The sequence below is a fragment of the Rhinatrema bivittatum genome, chromosome 4 (genome assembly GCF_901001135.1).
Source record: "Rhinatrema bivittatum chromosome 4, aRhiBiv1.1, whole genome shotgun sequence".
NCBI lineage: Eukaryota > Metazoa > Chordata > Amphibia > Gymnophiona > Rhinatrematidae > Rhinatrema > Rhinatrema bivittatum.
In genome coordinates this window covers 114,675,694-114,698,003 of record NC_042618.1, presented here as the reverse complement: position 1 = coordinate 114,698,003, position 22,310 = coordinate 114,675,694, and the positions used below count along the sequence as shown (strand labels likewise).

General features: G+C 46.6%; 1 protein-coding gene across 5 annotated transcripts in view; it reads left to right on the top strand.

Moving 5' to 3' along the window:
• DCAF4 (DDB1 and CUL4 associated factor 4) overlaps window positions 1–22,310 on the top strand; it is a 61,277-nt gene that overhangs the window by 17,731 nt on the left and 21,236 nt on the right. For 3 of the 5 annotated variants that reach the window (XM_029598725.1, XM_029598724.1, XM_029598723.1), the window contains 7 exons: window positions 2,135–2,217; window positions 9,686–9,791; window positions 11,161–11,307; window positions 20,736–20,785; window positions 21,331–21,455; window positions 21,782–21,877; window positions 22,129–22,226. In XM_029598725.1, coding sequence (XP_029454585.1) covers window positions 2,135–2,217; window positions 9,686–9,791; window positions 11,161–11,307; window positions 20,736–20,785; window positions 21,331–21,455; window positions 21,782–21,877; window positions 22,129–22,226 — 705 coding nt within the window. Of the gene's footprint in view, window positions 1–2,134; window positions 2,218–9,628; window positions 9,792–11,160; window positions 11,308–20,735; window positions 20,786–21,330; window positions 21,456–21,781; window positions 21,878–22,128; window positions 22,227–22,310 lie in introns of all 5 variants that reach the window. The other 2 variants (XM_029598726.1, XM_029598727.1) reach the window with 2 other exon arrangements.

Genomic DNA, 22,310 nt, shown 5'->3' with positions numbered 1-22,310 from the left:
TGCAAAGGTTTTAAGGACGTTTTAGGTAAACCAATCAGGAGAGAGTTGCAATAGTCCAAACTGGTAAAGATGAGGGCTTGTAGGACGGTTTTGAAATCATGGGGGTGAAGCAGCGGTTTTAGGTGTTTGATTACTTGTAGTTTATGAAAGCCCTCTTTTGTTCTTGTAGTAATGTGTTTTTTGTAGTTTAGTTCATTGTCTAACCATATGCCAAGGTCTTTTACGTTGTCTTTAAGTTGAATGTGGATGTTGTCAATTTGGAAGGGTGGTGTGGTTTTTGATCCAGCGTTTTTTCTTACGATGAGAATACATTCAGTTTTGCTCATATTTAAACATAATTTTAGGTTGATTAGCATGTTTCGGATTGCATCAAGGTGTGAGGTTGCTCTTGACATTGCATCTTCTATGGAGGAAATTATTGGAATGAGGAGTTGTATGTCATCAGCGTACATGTAGTACGTGATGCCTAGGCTTGATAGGAGATGGCATAAAGGTATAAGGTAGATATTGAATAGTATGGGTGATAGTGCCGATCCTTGTGGCACTCCTGTTTCGAGGGGGATAGCGTTGGATGATTTGTTGTTGTAGGAGACTTTGAAATACCTGTTTTTAAGGAAAGATGTAAACCAACTTAGAGTTTTGCCCGCGAGCCCAATGGATTCAAGGCTAGAAATAAGACTTGATGGAAACATTCACATACTTGGGTTCAAAACGTAGAGGAGGATTACATTTTCCTTAAAAGAGGGAATTCAGTGACAGTGGGCCATGGTATGAATTCGCAGGGAGGAAGATACAAAGGAAACATGAGAAATTACTACTTTACTGAGAGGGGGGAGAGACCAGCAGTGGCAATAGCAACCAAAATTCAGGCCGATTACAGTACAGTGCGCTCCGGTGGTGCGCACTGTTAACCTGTGATTGGACGCGCGTTTTGGATGCGCTAGCTTTACCCCTTATTCAGTAAGGGGTAATAGCGCGTCGAAAACGCGCATCCAACCCCCCCAAACCTAATAGCGCCCGCAACATGCAAATGCATGTTGATGGCCCTATTAGGTATTCCTGCGCGATTCAGAAAGCAAAATGTGCAGCCAAGCCGCACATTTTACTTTCAGAAATTGGCGCTAATTTCTGCCGGCACCAGGAAAGTGCACAGAAAAGCGTAAAAACTGCTTTTCTGTGCACCCTCCGACTTAATATTATGGCGATATTAAGTCGGAGGTCCCGAAAATTAAAAAAAAATAAAAATTAGAAATCGGCCCGCAGGTTGAAAACCGGATGCTCAATTTTGCCGGCATCCAGTTTCCAAACCCGTGGCTGTCAGCAGGCTCGAGAACCGACACCGGCAAAATTGAGCATCGGCTTTCAAACCTGCTGACAGCCGCTCCTGTCCAAAAAGAGGCGCTAGGGATGCGCTAGTGTCCCTAGCGCCTCTTTTTACCGCCGGCCCTAATTTAAATATTTTAGTTTACTGAATCGTGCGCACAGGTCACTGGCCTGTGCGCGCGCCAGGAGAGCAGGCGCTTGCCCGCTCTCCCGCGAACTTTACTGTATCGGCCTGATTGTAAGAGAATGTAAACCTGCTTGGGGCAGACACAGAGCACAGTGGTCAGGGCAGTTGGGAAGGTAACAGGTAGAAGAACATTTAGGAGTCCACTCTTTGGCCCTCGAAAGCAATCACTCAAAGCTTTTTTCGAAAATTTATCCCACCAAATCTATCCACTGAAATTACACCTGCTAAATTGACTGCACAGATATTTCAAAAAATGTATACACATATATTTAAAGTCCAAAAGTATGTGAGTTAAGTCCAAATCTCCTCCCTAATTCAGCCACCAGGAACTTCTCCATTCAGATCGAGTAAATTTACATGCAGACAGGACATAACATGCATACGTTTACTGCTTATCAGATGGGCAATTTTGTGAAAGGCCATTTTTACATGTAAAAGAGTGTTTTTACCACAAAAGTCCTTTTGAAAGTTACCTTTCCTAAGACTTAAAGCTGCACCTTTTTGTCATAGCTTCACCCCTGACTTTTTTATCTTTTTCCTGGCATGGCCTGTGTGACAAAATCATATGCAGTGAAACGAATTGCTTATATTCTTTTGCTATAATAAATGTTTATTTTTATCTAGAAAACTATCCGAACTGGACTGAATTCCTTATTTCTTCTCCAGAAGAGGCAGCTGGGTTTGCTCAGTTCCACAAGTTATTGCAGGTAAGATAATTGTCATTGGTTCCAAGGTCCTTGTTTTCTAATCTTTCTCATGGTAATTACACTGTTCTGTGTCCAGGTCCATGTGAATGAGATTTTGTGAAGTGTGCAGGTGTGAGTTTATAGATCATAAGGATTTTTCACAAAATTACCACAAGTAAGTAGATCAGTAATTAAAGCAGCCCTGCTTCATAATAGAGAACAAGGTACTGAAATTTCAGAGCAAAGCTGTTCCAGGGGAACCGGCAATAACAATTTTGTCACTTAAAAATTGGGTCAGAAAACATAAGAAATATCCGGATACTTGATCAAGCACTTACAAGGAAACTTAAGGAAAAAAATCCCCCCCCAGTTGTTGAACCCTAGGATGCATAAGGAAAAATTGCTTTTGTTTTTTTCTGAGTCTGTTTAGCGACATCAGGAAATACTTTCACTTTTAATTGCAAGAAGGTTTCAGAGCGATGTCAAAAGAAAAATCTTAATAGCCAGTCCTTGTCAGGCTCGAGAACCAAAGATATTATCAGCATGGCTGGGGTAGCCATTTAAGCATCTGAAGTCTCAACCAAAGCAGAAACATCTAGACCGGGACCTTCAGTAGGAGTTGCTCGCTTGAGCATCCCTAGTTGTTTCTTCAGATCCCCTGTTAAAGGGAGGAAGGTAGTAGATCTTGGAAACAGGAGGAATAGCATGCTCAGGTACGTGCAAAATTTCTATTAAATATCTCCTAAACATTTCCTTTAGAAAAATTAATAAGCCTGAGGTGTTTATTCCTCACTATGTTTTCTAAATTTTCTATTTTAGAGGCCAAATGTGAATTCTCTTTAACAATTGCCTCTTGGATTTGTTTAACTTCACCCATATCAGTTCGTATTGACAGAATTTGCTGACCCAGGTCCAATGAAGTATTTTCCAAAATTTGGACTCATTTTTCCAGCTCCACACAATTTTTTTTACCAGAAGGGATAATTGTCTGGAAATAGAATTGCCCAGGTCCATTATGACATCCCAAATGGATTCAAAGGAAAAAGAAGTAGGTCTCACCTCAGTCAAGGGTGATTGAAACTGTAATAAAGACTCACTTGATGGTCCAACAACAGATCTTCTGTTCCTCCCCAGTCCTTCGGTTTCAGTAATCATTCTGCCCGAGTGCACGGAGGTGGCCTCACCACTGGCTGCTGCAACGCCTTCCTCACTACTCCTCGCTAAGAGCGTTGCATTGGTATCCTCATCTAGTGATGCTCCGTATGATGCTAGGGAGACTCAAACTGCAGTGGGGTTCCTGGGCGGCGTTCTCTCAGTTGGGCCCAAAGGTGAAAGCGAGCCTGGGGGAGAAGGGAGCACATTTTCCGCCTCCCACTCTTTCCATCGGCTGATTTCCTGGCGTCGACAGGCTGCGGGCAACGTGGGCATCCATCGGGCCCATAGAGAGGTGCATTGTGTGGGCTGCGGGGTAAGTCCGACTTCGGCTTCCTCTTTCTGCCCTTAATAGGATTAAAAGAATGCAGGAAACAAAATATGAGTTCTCGCGCTGCTATCCATTGATCGGCCATCTTGGATCCCCCTGAGTAATTAAATCTTAAAAAAAAAAAAAAAAATCTTAAACATGGAAGTCTTAAAGCATGTGGTAAATGCACTATCAGAAGTGTCCCGTTTTCAGTCGCCTTAATATGTAAGGATCTAAATGTATAAAAGCTAGTGAAATTGAAATGGCTACCTGTTCAAGCTGAGTCGCCTGCAGCTGTGGGAGGAGACTCCTAGTCCCCGGGTTGGGCAAATAGCGGCCCAGCCTGTCCCAACACGGGAAGCTGCGCAGCATGCTGGAAAAGGGGGAACCCAGGCACTAGCAGTGCGCTGGCCTGAGCAGGTGCGGAACTCGTAGCTTCCTGCATTGGTGTTTAAAGGATTAATGGTGCAACATTACTGTTTCCCAACCCTAGGCAGTACAGAAGTGAACGACATTTGGATTTTCTGGGACTGAGTCTTTCCATACCAGTGGATTTTCCCCATGGAGAAATAAATAAATAAATAGAAATAAAGGAGAACAAACATTGTTAATGCCTTCCCCTAAAGGGAAACATAAGTGCTCCAACATTTCCCCTCAGCTAATTAATCAATTCATTTCTTTCAAGACTTGATTACAAAAGATTTCTTCCATTTTCTACTTGCTGGAAAAAACATTTTCTCATTCAGATTTCTTCCCCTTCAAGCACATGTATCATTTCTAGATCAGCCCCACTGCTTTCTAAACAGGGCTGTTTAATTGTTTTTTTTCCTATGCAAGAAAGTTTTATAAAATTAGATTTTCCTGTGGTCCCAGAGCTAAACCCAGCTTGAAGGAATGAGGAAACTGGTAAGGTTCTTGTGCGGTGTTGGTGAAAGTTCTTCAGGCTGTGATGCTGGGTGGGATTCACTAACCCAAACTCGCTCCTCGAGGGCCACAACGGTTTTCAGGATTTCCACAATCGTTAAAAATGAAATCTGTTTGTATGCAAACAGATTTCATGCATATTCATTCTGGAAAACCCAACTGGGTTGCAGCTCTCAAGGAGTGAGTTTGGGGACCTCTGCACTAAGGAGTCCGTTTTCAAAAGGGGGCTGAGTGCCCAATGTGGCCAGCCAGATTTTGGCCGGCTAAGTTAAGCTGATTTTCAGCTGGACACAGCTGACTAGGTTTTCAACTGAAAATCGGCCTAAATCTGGCTGGGCAGATTAATGAAGAGCACCCTCTCGTCCCACTTCCCCTACATAAGCTCCCAGTGCCAAGCTGGTGGGAGGTAAGCTTGTGTTGTCCTGTGGCTTCTTCACTGGGATCTCTTTGGTGGAGATTCTGGGGATGAGAAAGAGGATCGAGGGCTGTTCATTATTGCTGACATTGAGAGAGAGAGGGGGCAAGGTCTGTGTTTTTCATGATTGCTGGGAGGAAGGATCCAAGAGTTAGGGTAGGGCTGTTAGTGCAGTTTGTTGATTTAAGATGAGGAGAGGGGATGAGGATGAACAACAGAATCTGGGGGTTTACATTGACTGGCAGAGGAGGCTTCATGATTAATCAGAGGTACTAGGCAGCAGCAGGAGAGAGATCATGGGCAGGGGGGGAGGTTGTCAAAGGATCTACCACCTAGATTTAGGATCACTATTGCAGTTCCTATCTTTGGCCAGCTAAGTTAATTGGCTAGCATTGAAAACCAGTATTAGCAACCTAACCCCTGTCCCTAGGACTGCCAAGAATTCAAGCAGCTAATTTTTAGTGGCCCAGCTCTTGCAAATTTTCAAAGCTTTTTTTTTTTTTTTGTTTTCTGTCACTTTGTGTTTCCAGTTAATTTTTCTTTCACAAGGGCCAGTAACCCTACCAGCCACTGGTTAAAAGGGGAAAAGAATATTTTGCCTGGGAGGAATGGAACAAGAGAAGCAGCAATGCAGTGTGAGTTTAGAAAGGCCATGGCTATTTATCTCCCTTCAATAGTTATTTGAATGGTTATCTCCCTGCAGTTATTTGACTCTATCTACACTAGCAGATAGCTTGCAGTGATTCAGCCAACCTAATCAGCTTATTTCTTAGCCTCCAGTCAGATGAATCCAGATCAAGTGGGTTATGCATTCCTACCAGAGGAAGGAGACGGAATAAACTGACGTCACAGTATATTCACCCCTGCAGTTACATCAGCCTGCCAGTAATCTCCATCTCCAGCAGATGGTGGACATACGTCTCCCCACTGGGGATTGCTTCATTTTAAAATAAAGGAGAATTGAGGATAAAATTTGCCCCACTCTCCTGTGGTGATACCAAATGGTCCCTCCCCCAGTTGAGAATTCCTGAGGTGATTTCAGTGTTCCCTCAGAGGTGTGCCTTGGTCCGGTAGCTGGATTTACTGGTGTGGACTTAGCTGCTTGAGCAGCTGAAAGGCAGCGGGTGCAGGAAGCCAAGCGCGGCAGTGACAGCACATGCCCTCTCTGCCTTTAGCCGGAGACAGTCTCTGTGCTCAGCCAGGTATGGCTGAGCTCTGGTAAGTTTGTAAAAAATAGATACAGAGACTTAGCAGGCGGTTTTTTGTTGTATAGGGTTTCCTCCTTCCCTGGTCTCCATGCTCAGTGCGCCGGTCTGACGTTCATTCCTGTCCATGGAAGGTCGAGAGATGTGAGCAACCTGGCGGGTTGAGCAGCCTCCTTAGGCTAGGTCTTGCTCCAAGGCTTTTTGCTGTGCTTTGTTTGGTAGGCCGTAACAGCTTTTTGCGCGCTTTGTAAGACTGCCCTCTACAGGATTGTCGGTCCGGCATGTGTGTCTCGCTGTGTGTCTACAATATGCACCCACGTTAAATGATGTATAGTGGCCGCGTGCTTATCTATGCACAAAAGTGGTGGTGTGTGCTTAAGTTTTTTGTGTGCTTAAGTTTTGGCCCCTACGTAAGTGCACCTAAGTGTTGAATGCATAATTTCTAGTTGCCTAGTTGAGCGCCTATCTAAAAATAAATAAATAAATAAATATAAACCCCTGTGGCGTCTCAATTTGGTTTTGGATTTTTTGGTAGGCTCTACATTTCATTCGCTGTGTACTCTGTTCTTGCGTTTCTGACCTTGACAATAATGTTCCTTGTGGCAAATTGTTCTGCGCGTAGGGTTTCCAAGCTGCAGGCCTTGTCTTGTGTTATGGTTAGTGGTGTTTGGTGGATCCTTGGACACACTGGCAGCTGACCATGCCCACGAGGGGGGGGGGGGGGCAGTCCCAGTCCCGTGAGGGACCACGATGTCAGGCTAGACTCTGGACACACAAACACAGATTTGAATCTTTTATTAAACAATCTTGGAAACCACCAGAGGTGGCAGTAGTGAGTAGTAGATGTGAAGCCCGGCTGGGCGCGTCTCCCACAGAACGCTGGAACAGCAAATCCTCTGCAAGGCTGTGCTGTAGTGGAAAGAGACTGAGAGTTATGAGTACACAATGAGAAGCATTCAGAGTCCCAGGTAGAATTAGGAGAAGCTCCGAGACAAGGAGAGCAGGCCCTCGAGGAGCGAGTACCTGACCCCTTAGAGCAGAGAGACTCAGTTGTATTGTACTCGCATAGCAGTAACAGAGATTCCACTAGACGAGAGGTCTGGCACTGGAGCAGATGGCAGGCCCTCGAGGAGCGAGTACCTGGTTCCAGTGAAGCAGTACTGTGGAATAGATGGTAGCTGTACTCACTGATGGAAATAGTGAAGTCTTCCAAGTAGAAGGATTTGAAGATGCAGGCAGCGACTCAGGGAACATGGGCCCTCGAGGAGCTAGTACCGGTTTCCTGATGGCACCTGAAAGAAGCAGAAGAGGCCCCTGAGGAGTGGGTACCCCGTTAGTAACCCCGAAGGGTGTAAGAGTTCCAGAAACGCTGGAGTGGCAGAGTAGCTTCGGTACGGAAAGCGAATCCCATCCGTAAGGGTTCTGTAAGGTTTCCATTGCTAACCTGATGAGCTAGCAAATGCTGTAGGCTTAAATATCCGGGAGGCGAGATGTCATATCAGGGGGACGCCCCTGAGGTTCACGCCAACGTGAGAATAAAGATGAGGGTGGCGTGCGCATGCGCGCCCCAAGGACCTTGGAGGAGCATGGCGTGAGGCAGCACCAAAGCCGGTCCGGGGACGCCGGTGAGGACGGCAGACAGATGCCGCAGAGGCCATTAGTCCGAGGTGAGCAGGAGGAGCTGCAAGAAGTGAGAGGTAGGCAGGGCAAAGCCGTCATAGACAGACGGTTGCAACATCTTGCCATGAGCTGTTTCTCTTTTTACCGACAGTGGTCTCTGAGTTTCAGTTGAACCAGTCCGGCTCCCTGCCATCTTTTTTCAAGGAGAGAGATGTAGAAGAGTCTCATCTGTTGCTATCCTTGGATGCCAAGCAGCATATTGTCAGGTATCTGGAGGTCACTGGATCTTTGAGTATGCCATGGCGGTACTAGATAGGGGAAGCCAGTCTCGCGGGCTATAATACTTGCTGGATTTTGGAGGTAGTCATGAGTGCATAGGTGGATGCTGGAAAGCCATTACCCAGTCGGGTTCGGGCCCATTCCACTTGAGCTCAGGCAGTATCGTGGGCAGAAATTAGATTGTTGTCTTCCGTCGACATTTGCCGAGCTGTGATGTGGTCCTCCTTCCACACCTTTCCAGGTATTATCGTCTGGATATGCAAGCCTGGGAAGATGCAGCCTTTGCTTGTGCGGTTTTGACTGGACCACGGGCAGCCCCCGCCCTATTCCGGAGTAGCATGGGTACAGCCTACCTGTTCTGGATTCATCTGATGGGACGCTAAGAAAGTACTACTTACCTGATACTTACCTGATAATTTCCTTTTCTGTAGGACAGTGGGATGAATCCAGCTTCCCTCCCTTGGCTGCCTTATGATTGCATAATGATCCTCCCATGGGTCTGTGTTACAGGGCTTACTGGTAAGTGTAACTTCAGTCCCTAGGCTAACGTTATTACATTCTTGTCTGAGCTCAGTGTTGCCTGTTGGTTGAGTATTGCAATGGTGATCTGTTTTTCATCAAGTTTTTTTGCTAGTCTGTCCACAGTTGCTTTTGAAGAGAATACTGGCGGGCTGATGTCACTGCAGGGACATATATACTGTGACGTCAGTTTACTCCATCTCCATCTGCTGGTAGGAATGCGTACTCACTTGTTCTGGATTCATCTGACTGTCCTAAAGAAAAGGAAATTATCAGGTAAGTAGTAATTTCTCAATATTTCAGGGGATGGGGAAGTTTTGTACTTATACATAGCTAGTGCAATTGTCTGCCAGTAAAGTGCTTGTGTCTTGTGGTAGAAAACTCTTGATGATGACACAGTACTCTTACTATAAACTGTGCAATGAAGCTTAGAAAATTAAAATAATGAATTTAAAGATTGACTAATGTGAAGGTGTTTTCTCATATGTTATAAAGCTTGGATAGTTATTACATGGTTTATTCTTTGCACGATGGTGTGAATCTGCAACATTGGGGTTGTTCTATCTAGACTGCTTCTAGGGAGTGATTTCTAATATTTCCTAAGTATGCTGAGGTTTCTGATCGAATTATCAGGTTTTAATTTATGGTTCCACTCTTCTTTGTCTTACCATTTCCTGAAACCATGTTCAGCTCAACAGTCATCAAGAACCGTTGAGAAACATATAAAACTTGTTTGGATCCACTCCAAATGTTGCATGACTCTAGATCTTAATCACAGGTCAGAAAGGATGAAACATTTGTATTTGAGGAGCACCGTTATTTCAGTATTTGCAGTATGTGTATTTATGGAAATTCTCCCTGTCATTGGCCAAGTTTAAATCCATAAGATTGTCTCGTTGCATTCACGTATTCCTAAAAATACTTTCCTCCTCTCAGTACTTTCATAGATTCTTAGATTTTAAGGTAAAGAAGCAGTTCCATATAGCAAAGTTTCTCTGCTCTCCCCAGATTTTGGCTTTAGTATCAAATGATAGTACAGCTGTGTTGCCCTGTTTGTTGAGGCAGGCGTGTCCATGAACTGAAGGCGAATTGTATGAAGAGACAGAAGGTGACGATTCGGAATCCAGAATTCTGTGCTGGCACAGGAGCTGACCATTTCCAGCTAATGTTGGTGAGTCAAGCTCTACGTTCATTATGAGGGGAAAGTGAGTCTGGTTACTGAAATGATTTTGTTTTGCCTCCAATCTTTTATGGTTCGGGATCGTTTCTTGTGAAACTTTTTTTTTTTTTTTTTTTTGCAGCAACGCAGAGTAAGTGGGCCAATTTTCAGATGGCTTGAGGGCTCATTTTCAGAGGGAACCTTCTTGCCAATATTTCCTTTTGAAAATCTGACTTGGTGGGTGGGGACCAGGGGTACAAAAGGACCTACAGAGTTTGCAAATGGAAACTCCCCACCAGGAAGTATGCGTGAAGAGTTAAAAATTAAACACCCTGCATGCACTTTGCCTGGACAGCTGTGGACAGCACGTGTACTTCCCCCTGCATTGGCGGGGAGGAGGCAATTCTCAGAAGGCATGTTTTCTTGGGTAAACCCTTGTTTGCCTGTAGGAAAATCCTTCTGAAACTTGCCTTCCTCATGGTCCAGTTATTTATCAATGGTCTTTTGTATCTGCAAGTTAAAACAAGCAGGATCTGAACCATTATAGCTGGGGGAGGTTTCATAGTTCTTTACTAACACTTTGAGTGCCATTTTCCTTGCCTTGTTTTTGGTGGCATGTCTGGCAGGAGGGTCACACAGATACAGGTGCAGGTCTTAGGTGTATCTGAGTTCCTCTAATACTGGTTGTCTCTTACGAGTCCTGCCAGGTGCCAGCAGATCTTGCCTGGGTGTTTTCCTAGCACCCTGCTAAGGTGGACATGACAGTACATTTCTTTTTGTGACCCGGCAGTTTCCTCCTGCCTCTTTTCGGCTTCTAGCCCAATCAGAGCCAGGGCTGGGATCTGGAGCCATGAGCCTTCATTTTCAACTACCCAGGGATTCTAACTTATTGGGATCTTCTTGGTGTTTGGGTACTTGCCAGGTTCTTGTGGCCTGGTTTGGCCTCTGTTGGAAACAGGATGCTGGGCTTGATGGACCCTTGGTCTGACCCAGCATGGCAATTTCTTATGTTGTTATCAGTCTTCACTGGCTCCTTCTAGAACCATACAATCATAGGTCCTAAATCCTGCTGCTAGGGGTCACTTTTGCACGATGACTATGACTTTGTTACTCGTCGGGGCCTTTGAACGCTGCCTCCACAGCATTCCCAGGTGTGCCGACCCGGGGAATGAAAGACCTGAGCTGGGAATAAACCCAGGTCCTGCACAAGGCAGTGTGCAGCACTACCACAGAGCCACCGGACTGTCCCAGTGATCATACTTTTGACTCTTCAGCAGTAAGAGGACGGGGTTCTTTTAAATAGTGGGAAGGCCCATCGGACACCCCAGACCAACCCTGGTTAAATTGGCTAACAGATCATATTTTATTATTCCTGTTCCAGGCAGATGCAACAAGTGAGCGGGCGTTCATGGTAAAAAACGATACTGACCAGGGAGGGTACAAGTTTGGAATAATAAACCTGGACAGCTTATGGAAAGGCCACTTTCGACTAAAGATGTGTGACAATTTCTACTTCTTACACAGCAAGGTAGGCTTTCCTGGAGTGTACTGGAATAACTGGTAATGGTGCTGTGTGCATTCATCAGTTGTGGAGGAGTAGCCTAGTGGTTATAGCAGTGGGCTGCAAAGCGAGGGTTCAAATCCCGCTGCCACTTCTTGTGATCTTGAGCAAGTCACTTCACCCTCCATTGCCTCAGGTGTACAGATTGTGAATCCTCTGGGGACAGGGAAATACCTACAGTACCTGAATGAAATCTGCTTTGAAGTGGCTGAAAGGCAAAATATAAATTGAATAAATACCAATTAGCAAATGAGCACTGCATGAATCCCTCGGCTCTTGACTTTGCAACCTTCATCAAACTTGTAGGGAGAGTTCATCTACTCAGCTAGGGAACGAGACCATGGTGACTTGTGAAATTCTAATGCATTGCCAGGGAGATGCGTCTTCTATTATGACCAGAGCTATAATATGACTTGTTGGCACTTACACTGATCTCAGTGTACATATTTGCCATCTATACAAGTAAGACAGTCTACCCAGAAATGGTTAAATTTACTCAACTCTGCTTTGTAGCTGCAGAACTTTCCCAGCTGCCCCAGCTGCGGAGAACATTGGCTGCGTAGTTTTTTGTTTTGTTTTGGTTTTTTCCCTTGGATCCTGAAGATGCCTGTTACAGGACTTGGACAGAGTAAATTGTCTCCCTCCTACCACTGAAACCTTTTACTGGAGAATCTAGAATACAGAAGCAGATATATTAATATCTACTAGGAATGCATTAGAGGCAGAATGTACCACTGAATTTAGCATAAAGAAAAAAAAATGTAAATAAAATGAGAAAGAGGACCTACTTTATCTTCTCGCAGGGGCATGTGTCTCCAAGGGCATGTGCCCAGTAGGGAATGTGTCTCCAGGGGTATGTACCCAGGAGGGGAAGGGTTAGGAGTGCAGTTGTAGTTGACAGCATTAGAAATGTACATAGCTGGGTAACTGGTGGGCATGAGGATCACTTGGTATCTTGCCTGCCTGGTAGGAAGGTGGCAAACCTTGTGTACCACCTAGATAGGATTTTAGAGTGTGCTGGGGAGGAGCTGGCTGTTGTGGTACAACAATATAGGAAAGGGGTAAGATGGAGGTTGTGAAGGGTAAATTTAGGGTTTTTAGTAGGAAATTGAGATTTTGAACCTCCAAGGTTGCATTCTCAGAAATGCTTCCCATTCCACATGCAGGACCCCAGAGGCAGGCTGAGCTTCAGAGTCTCAGTTTGTGGATGAAATGATGATTGATTTATTTATTTATTTATTTATTTAAGGTTTTTATATACCGGCAATCATGAGCACATATCTTGCTGGTTTACATGAAACGGGAGTGCATTAAATACATCAACTAGAACTGTGGTGATCGAAGGAGCAGTTACAAATAACAAGGGTAGGAGAACTTGGATAAGAAGGAAGAGATAGGAAAGAATAAACGGTTGAACGGTATACAAATAAATTAAATGCTATGTAAAAATGGCATGATTAATGGCTGAATATTTGAAGTCCTTGGTTTGTATCTATGACGTGATATTAGATTGTGTCTGGGAAAGCTTGCTTGAATGATGCAGGGAAGAATGCTTTAGATTTGTTAGGAACTGGAGAAGATTCTGATTAAGGGGAGACTGTTCCGATGGGATGGTCTCCACCTTAGCCAGAATAGAGCCCTGCTGCTGGAGCTAACTTTTTAAAAGAAGATAAGGTAGCTTTTAAACTACCGTAGGGGAAGGCTGAGAGTCACTCAGAAGTGCATTGTTCAGAGGGGAGGTATCTTCCAAGGATACTTGCAAAACAGGAAAGTTAGACCAGTGGCGTAGCTAGACAATTTGGCGCCCGGGGCAAGAGACTTCTTCGGCACCCCCTCCCTCCATCAATGATTTGCATCTTGCATAAAAATTGGCGGTAACATTGCAAGTCAAGGGGGTGCAGGGGGAGGAGAAGAGGCAGGGAACTACATATCACCCCTCCGGAGCCTGCCAGGTCTGAGCCGGTACCGGACATCTCGCCCGGGCTTCGCTTTCGGCGCTGTTTCCAGGGGCGCGCCTCGCCGTCGGGGCCGGACACGGGCTTTGTGTTGAGAAAGACGCAGCTGGAGTCTCACCTACCTCGTCCAGCTTTCCTCGGGCTCTCGCCTCTTCCCCTCTCCCGGCGGGAGGGCGCCGCTCCCTCACTTCTGCCCGCGCTCACGCCTGGGATAAGACTGGGAAGAATAGGGAAAGTCCTGAGAGAAAGGAAACGAGTAACGCAGCCACCACCGCAACCGCCGCCTCCCGCCTACTCTGAGCAGTCACGCCCCTCGCCGCCTCACTCCGGCCTCTCCACACAGGCCCTGCCCCTGCCGCTCGTTCTCTCCGCACAGGCACCGCCCCCTATCGTCTCACTCTAGCCCCGTCCCCTGGTGCCTCGATCCGGCCTCTCAGCAGAGGCGCCGCCCCTTACCGCCTTGCTCCTGCCTCTCCGCACAAGCTCCGCCCCTGCCGCTCGTTCTCTCCAGCCTCTCCGCACAGGCCCCGCCCCTCTCACACCTCGGCCCCGCCCCCGAGCCCTGTTCCTTCCCGTGGCGCAGCAGAGGGTAGGGGTGTGAGTGGTTCTGCGGTACTGGGGGGAAAGGAAGGCATGGCGGATCCGGGCACATTCCTCAGCGGGGAGGGCAAATTAGCATACACATTTTATTTTATCAGGTGTTTTGGCGCCCCCTTAGACCCGCCGCCCGGGGCGGCCGCCCACCCCTCGCTACGCCACTGAGTTAGACTCTCCCAATAGAGAAGTTGTGCTTTAGGCTGAAGTAGTCCAGATGATTGTGAATAAAGAGCACACAGATATGAATGACTTTACACTGCCTGTATCCTCTGCTAATAAATAGGTTGGGAATATCGCTCAACCTCCACCGTGAGGAGTAAGAAATCAGGAGCCTGGGATATGGGGGGGGGGGGAAGTGGGGGGGGTTGTCTCGGGGAGGGGGATTTTCCATATCTGTAAATGAGTTACTGTTTGCTGTTATTTGTAATAAGTTCCTGGGCTGTGGAAGTGTCAACACGGCCTGGGTGGAATGTATTTGCCTTTTACTCAACAAAAAATTGTTTGAACATAAAATAGGTTGGGAATAGAAACAGAAATTCAAAAAAACACATGCGAATGCCAGAAATCTGAACAGTAAGATTGGGGAGTTAGAATGTATGACATTATATAAGGATATAGACATAATAGGGATCTTAGAGACATGGTGAAAGGAGGATAACCAGTGGACACTGTAATACAAAGGTGTAAATTATATCAACATGACAAGGTAGATCAACTTGGTGGAGGGGTGACACTTTGGGGTAGATTTTTAAACCTTCGCACGCGTCCATGTGCGCCGGCGCACACATGTTATAAAATCTGGGGGCCGCGCGCACATATGTGCAGGATTTTATAATCCGCATGTGCGTGTGCGGGCGGCGCATGGGGGGGGTGGGTACTTATATAATTTTCACGCCGCAACGCATCCCGGCCTTCCCCAGTTTCCTCCCAGTCTGCTCCAATTAAGGAGCGTACTGAGAGGGAAATTCCCTTCCCCTTCCTCTCTCTTCTCCACCCCCTAAATCTAACCTACCTTACATTATTTTTTTTTTAAGTTGCTGCTCCTCTGGAGCAGAAGCAACTTGCACGCGCTGGCCAACTGCCAGCGCGCGCTTCCCTGGCACAGCAGCAAATAGCCGCTACACCGGCCACCTCCAGCCCCTCCCCTGGACCGCCCCTTTCCTTTGGCCCAGCACTTCTGCACGTAACCCCTATTTTTTACACGCATGGCCGATTTAAAATTTACCCGTTTATGTAAAAGATGGCAGAGATGACCCTCGAGTTGTCCGGCTGCTCAAGCTGGAGGAACTGCACCCATTAATTCCCCAAGTTTTAGAAGAGTTGGGGGTTAAGGTCTCCCAGGAAGAGTCTGATAGTGAGGGAGTCAATCTGGTGCTCAATGGTCTGTGAGGACCGACAACTGCCTTTCCTCTGCCCAAGAAGATCAGGAAGTTGGTGACTCAGGAGTGGGACTTCCCTGATTCCGGCTTGAAGGTGGGCCGAGCAATGGCTAAAATTTACCCCCTCTTTCTGGAGACATTGGACCTTCTGAAAGTGCTGCGGGTGGATGCGGCTGTTTCGGCAGTCACTAAGAAGATAACAATCCCGGTGGTTGGGGCGGCTGCTTTGAAATACATACAGGACCGCAAACTGGAAATTCAGCTGAAGTGTTTTTTTGAGGTCTCCACGCTCGGCCTGCAGGTGGGCGGTTTGTGCCAGCGTGATGCAGCATGCCTGTCTGTGTTGGGTCCAGAAGGTTGCGGAGGGAGTAGCAGCGGGTGACTTTCTGCCCTTGAAAGCGGCCCGCCTAGAGGAGGGAGTGGCTTATGTTGCAGATGCTCTGTATGATTTGGTTCTCATCTCTGTGCATAGTATGGTTTCCTCTGTGGCTGCCCGCAGGCTTTTATGGTTGCGAAACTGGTTGGCAGACTTGTCTTCTAAGGCGCAGCTCTGTAATCTCCCCTTCAAGGGAAAACTCCTGTTTGGGGAGGATTTGGACCAGTTGGTGAAACTATTGGGGTAGACTAAGGTCAATAGGTTGCCGGAAGATAGGAAACGGAGTAAGAAGGTTTTTCTTTCACGAGCTCGTTTTAGGGATTCTCTGTGCTTTCGTTCTGATAAACCTATTCCTCCCCCCAGGTCCAGGCAAAGCTCTGGTCGTCTGCAGTTCTTTCGTGGAGGTCGTCGGACTCCCAGAGATGGTACAGGTCAGGGCTTAGGGGGTAGTAAGCCTACCCAATGAGGCCAGGGACCCCCACTCCCACATGGAAGCTGTAGGAGGCAGATTATCCAGCTTCTGCGAGGAGTGGGAGAAGATTACCTCAGACAGGTGGATCTTGGAGGTAGTCCGCCACGGTTACGCTCAAGATTTCTTGTATCCAGTTCAAGACACCTTTGTAGAGTCTCGTGTGATTTCTCGCAGCAGGTGAGAGGCCATGTGGGCGAAACTCCAGAGGTTACTCGATCTCAATGCCTTTTGTCCAGTCGCTCCTGCGGAACAGGGCCAGGGTCGATACTCAGTGTGCTTCGTGGTTCCCAAGAAGGAAGGGTCCTTTCGTCCTATCCTCGACTTGCAGAAGGTGAGCCGGCGCCTACAAGTTCCCAAGTTCCTCATGGAAATGCTCCTTAAGGTGCCTGTTGTGGTGCGCAAAGGGGAGTTCCTCGCGTCCTTGGATCTAACGGAGGCTTATCTGCACATTCCGATCTAGCAGGACCACCAGAGATTCCTGAGGTTCAAGGTGCTGGGTTGGCATTTTCAGTTTCGGGCTCTTCCCTTTGGGCTGGCCACGGTTCCTTGCACATTCACCAAGGTGATGATAGTAATGGCAGCAGCTCTGCGCAAAGAAGGGATCTTGGTGCATCCATATTTGGACGATTGGCTCATCCGGGCAAAGTCTCGGGAGGACTGCAAGAGATCTCTCCAGAGAATGTTGACCACGCTACGGTCTCTTGTTTGGGACATCAATCTGCAGAAGGGCCAGTTGGTGCCCACACAATGCCTAGTGTATCTAGGAGCGCTGTTCGACACGCAAAAGGGCAAGGTCTTCCTGGTGACAGAGTGCGGAAGTTACAGACTCAGGTGAAAGGCCTTCTTCGCTTGAAGGTGCCAGCAGCCTGGGATTATCTCCAAGTCCTGAGCTCCATGGCATCCACATTAGAGCTGGTGCCTTGGGCTTTTGCACACATGAGACCTTTACAGCATGCACTGTTGTCCAGGTGGGTTCTTGTGTCGGAGCAGTTCCATATTCCATTGTCTCTTCTTCAGGAACCCAGACACAGTCTCTTTTGGTGGCTGTTGTGTCGAAACCTGGAGAAAGAGTGGAGTTGGACACACACCCCCCCCCCGGCTTGGGTGGTCGTCTCTACGGATGCCAGCTCTCCAGATGGGGAGCGGTGTGTCAAGACAAGACAGCTCAAGGCCTGTGGCGAATGTCAGAGAAATATTGGTCCATCAACAGTCTCGAAACCAGGGCCGTTCGCCGGACCCTTCAAGTGTTCTTGCCCTTAGGGGTCGGATGGTGCGCGTCTTGTCTGACAACGCGACCACGGTGGCGTATATCAACAGGCAGGGGGGAACCAGGAGCCCTGCGGTGGCGTCGCATGTCGCAGGAGTGAAGAACATGCAAGCGGACTTCCTCAGCCAACAGCTCTTGGACCCGGAGAGTGGGAGTTGTCCTCTGAGGCGTGGAATCACATTTGCGCCAGCTGGGGCGCTCTGCAGTTGGACCTGATGGCGACTCAAGCCATCTCGAAAACGGATCGGTTTTTCAGTCGAAGGAGGGAACACGGATCAGTGGGGCTTGATGCTCTGGTGTGTCCATGGCTCATGGGCTTTCTTCTCTGTCTTCCCTCCATGGCCTCTCATAGGCTGCATTCTCAGGTGGATAGAGTTGCATCGCGGGTCCATGGTGCTCGTGGTTCCGGAGTGGCTGGGCATCCCTGGTTCGCGGTTCTGGTACGACTGGCGGAGGACGGCACTCTACGTCTTGCTCATCTTCCATGCCTCCTGCATCAGGGGCCTATATTCTCTGATCGGGACGATCACTTCTGTCTCGTGGCTTGGCTTTTGAGAGGCGGAGATTGTGTCTGAAAGAGTATTTGGAGTCTGTAATCTCCACTCTTCTTCAGGCTAGGAGACCTGCTACGTTGATGGCGTATGCCAGGGTTTGAAAGGTGTTTGGAGGTTGTTGCTTGCAGAGGAAGCTGAGCCCCATGGCTGTGGGGGTGTCCCAGATTTTGGATTTCCTGCAGCAGGGGTTAGCTAATGGCTTAGCCTTTAATTTGCTTCAAGTTCAGGTAGCTGCTTTGGGAGCCCTCTAAGATGTTGCTCAGGGTCAGAAGCTGACAGTGCATCCGGATATTATCAGGTTTCTTAGACGGGTGAAGCATTTGCGTCCGCCAGTGCGCAAAGAATGCCTGGAGTGGAGCTTAAATTTGGTACTTCACGCTCTATGCGAAGCTCCGTTTTGAGCCCTTGAAGAGGGCGTCATTGAAGGATTTGTCTCTGAAGATAGTGTTCCTGGTGGCTATCTGTTAGGCAAGGAGGATTTTGGAGCTGCAAGCCTTATCCTGTAGAGACCCTTTCCTGTGAATTTACCGGGACCGGGTATCCTTGAAAACAGTTCCTTCCTTCGTGTCCAAGTTGGTATCTTCTTTCATGTCAATCAGATAGTGGAACTTCCAGGATTTTCGGACTGGTCCCGTGATTCCCCCTGGGAAAGGGAGCTACATTTGTTGGATGTGCGGCACATCCTCCTCCGCTATTTGGAGGTTTCTAATGCTTTTCGACGGTCAGGCCATCTCTTCGTCTTATTTGCCGGGGCCAAGAAGGGAGACAAAGCAACTAAAGCTACCATTTCTAGATGGATTCGAGAAGTTATCTCTTCTGTGTACATTTCTAAAGGGAAGCAGGCGCCAGTAAGGTTAAGAGCTCACTCCACAAGGGCACAGGTGGTCTCCTGGGCAGAGTGTCAACTTCATTCTCCGCCGGAGATTTGTAGGGTGGCTGTCTGGTCTTCCATTCACACTTTCACCAAGTTTTATCATTTGGATGTCAGGGCGCAGGAGAAGGCATCCTTCGGTGAGAGAGTCCTGCGTGCTGGTCTTTCGGAGGCCCGCCCAGAATAAGGTGGCTTGGGTACATCCCACTGGTCTGGAATGATCTGAGTATGTACAGGAAAGGAAAACTGGTTCTTACCTGCTTATTTTCGTTCCTGTAATACAGCAGATCGTTCCATAGACCCACCCCATTCTGACTCCAAAAGACAGTCTGTGGAGCTTTTAGTATTCTGAAGGAATGATTGGATTTCTTTTAAAAAGCAGGGCCAGTGTATTACCGGTGTATGTTTCATTGGTTTCGGGCGACCTAGACCTCTGGTTAGTTGGGAGGGATCCAACCTTTGGGGCCAGGTTACCCTTGTTTGAAGTTTACTTGAAGTTTAGTTTCAGGGGCTTGGGTACAGGCCGATACTAAGAGACTGCAAGTGGCACACTCTCTTATGTAGCAGTGTCCAAAGCTTTTGTTCTCTGACTCCATCTGCTGGTAGGGATACACAACCCACTGGTCTGGAATGATCTGCTGTATTACAGGAACGAAAATTGGCTGGTAAGAACCAATTTTCCTTTATTTACCCTTTCGATTAATGCTAAAACAAGGGGGCACTTCATGAAACAACCAACCAAGAGATTTAAAAGAAATCATAGAACTTTTTCACTCAAAGCCCAGTCAAGCTGTGAAATCTGTTGCCAGAGAACATGGTCCAGGCAACTAGGATATCTGGGTTTAAAAGGAGTTTCGACAAGTTCCTGGAGGAAACGTCCATAAAACATTATTAGACTGGGAGAAGCAATCACTTTCCCTGGGAGTAAGTAACAGGAAATAGATCTTTTGGGGATCTGTCAGGTACTTGTGACCCAGACTGGCCACTGCCAGAAACAGGATGCGGGGCTCGATGTACCTTGGTCTGACTCAGCATGGTGTTTCTTAAGAGAGAGTTGTCAGGCCAGCAGTTGGTGTGGGGGAGTCGTGAAGGTCACCTTTCCTTCAATCTTTGGAAGGAATGCTAACTGTGAATAACTGCCAAGTGATGAAAGGTTTTGCTTTCTTCCACTTCTCTTATCTAATATTTACATCAGGTGCCAGAGGTTCACTTTCATTGCTCTGTGCCTTTTCTTCTGGAGATTTTGTTGTTTGAAGACTTGCATTTTAATTTTTCAGTCTCTGGGGGGGGGGCAGGGTAAGGCTTCAGTTGTAGAGTTTGAGAGAGGAGGAGAGGAAATAAACCTGCCTTATTTTAGAAAAGATGAATCAGCAAATATACATCTGACAGGTAAAAAGCCCTTTTTTTAGGAATATACCTTTTTACGTTTAATTTAAAAAAAAAAATTGTGATATTTTTTAAAAAGTGCTGAAAACGTTTGAGATTGCCTAGAACTTTGCTATACCCCAGATGTTTCTGGCACACATCCCTTCCAGTGCTGCTGTCTTCACCCCGCTTGTTTCATTTCAAATTGTAAAGTGAGGAGAAAATCGGGGTGGTGCTTTGAGCTGCGCATACACCCTGCCCAGCGTGAGAGGCAGAGCGAGACACAGGTCTTATGCTATTTAATTTCACAAATAGGAGTGCTCATGCTTTTCCTGCAAAACAACTCTTGTGCAAGAATACCGTCAGTGAAGTGTAAATTAAAATATTTTGCAGATGCATTAGCATTTCTTGATTACAAAAACAATTTACTCTGGGCTCTTTGGAAAGTGCTAATCGAACTGAGCCAGTACATATTGATCCGCTGCTAATTGCTCTTGTATTAGAAAACTACCAAAGGGTTTGAAAAAACAAATTCATGACTTGCTGTGCATTTTTCCAGATATCTTCAGCGTGCTGGGCATCCGTAACTCATCCTGATTCTCATCTGCTGTATCCTTTCAAAAGAAAAAAAAAAACACAATGAGAGAGACCTTGAATGAGTCCCCACTTTTTAAGCACATTTACCATGTAAAAACCCCATTTTAAGGTAATGTTTCACTTTTCCAGGCTTTTCCTGATTTCTTTGAACTTTTCCTCCTCTTTCAGGTGGAAGGAAATATGGACTTCAACAGGTGTGAAGTCATAGACAGTCTGGTAACCTGAAAGTGCCTAATGTGCCAGATCCTTTGCTCTTCTCAGATCATCGTCCATTGAACTATAGCTACTTTTTCACCCAAGTTGTATTTATTGAATTTTTGTATACAGAATGTATAAATTCCATACATACAGTGGTAACAGGTAGAAAGCTGGCAGGAATTATGTAGAAAGTCCGAACTAGTACATTTTGAATAGTATTGTCCCACCATCTGCACCTACCCTGGTGAAAGTGCTTCCCATGGAGCCTAGTTCTGATGTTTTCAGGTCTGTGTTGACTTTCATGGTCTGTACCCTTCTGCCTCCCCTTACAGTCTCTTTTCCTTGACTGCTTTCCTCAGGTTATGCATCATGGGCATTGCAGAGAACCCTGGCAGTGTTACTTTGCTTCCAGTTTCCTATTTCAGCAATACATTAACAAGACATAGGACTAATTCCCAAAGCTTGGCTACTGAATGGGGGGAGGGTGAGTGGGGAGAGGGTGAGTGGGGAGAGGACTGCACCTGGGTTGGGGGGATGGAAGCAACAAACACAGATAAATGCGCACCATGTAAAACTACCATATGCATGCATTTGAAGAATGGGTAATTCTGCTTGCTTCTTTAAAAAACAAACAAGCAAGCAAACAAAACTAAATTTGTGCATGAATCATTCAACCTTCCTATAGCTTTGTTTGCCTCAGGCAGTGGAGGAACAGATCTATCTACGATTAGATGAGGAATGCTCTGTAATGGTTGTTGGTTGATAGCTTCATGTATTTGAGGGTTTTCTTTGCTTTTTTTTTTCCTCTAGCAGATCGGCCTGAAATGTTAAGTAACATCAATATCCCCATAGGCTGGTCCTGTGCCTGGAGTCTGAATCCGCAGGCTCATAACTACTTCAGCACAGGTAGACCCGACCTCACATCCCTTCCCTTTCCCTAATAGACTGCAGTTTTCTCCAAGATCATCTTACTTTATATTGGACTAACAAGGAGATTTCAAATCACACAAGTCCCTTCCTCAGAAGGACCTGATTTGTCTCAAAAGCTCTTGTTGTCTCTTGTTACCTGCACAGAACCTAGTTTGCTTTTCCCACACACACCTCTATATTTCACAGACCCATGTAGTGCAGTGATCTTCTGATTTTTATTTTTTCAGGTTTGACTCGACGGGTGTATGTAACCAATGTTGCGACAGGCCATCGACAGATTTTTTCAACTGACAGTGATGTCCTGGCACAGCAGTTTGCCACCCAGGTCAGAACAAATTTGTATGCATTTAGGGTGTCCTTGGTTAGCTTTATTTTTATGAATTGTTAGGAATTATTAGGAAGGGAATGG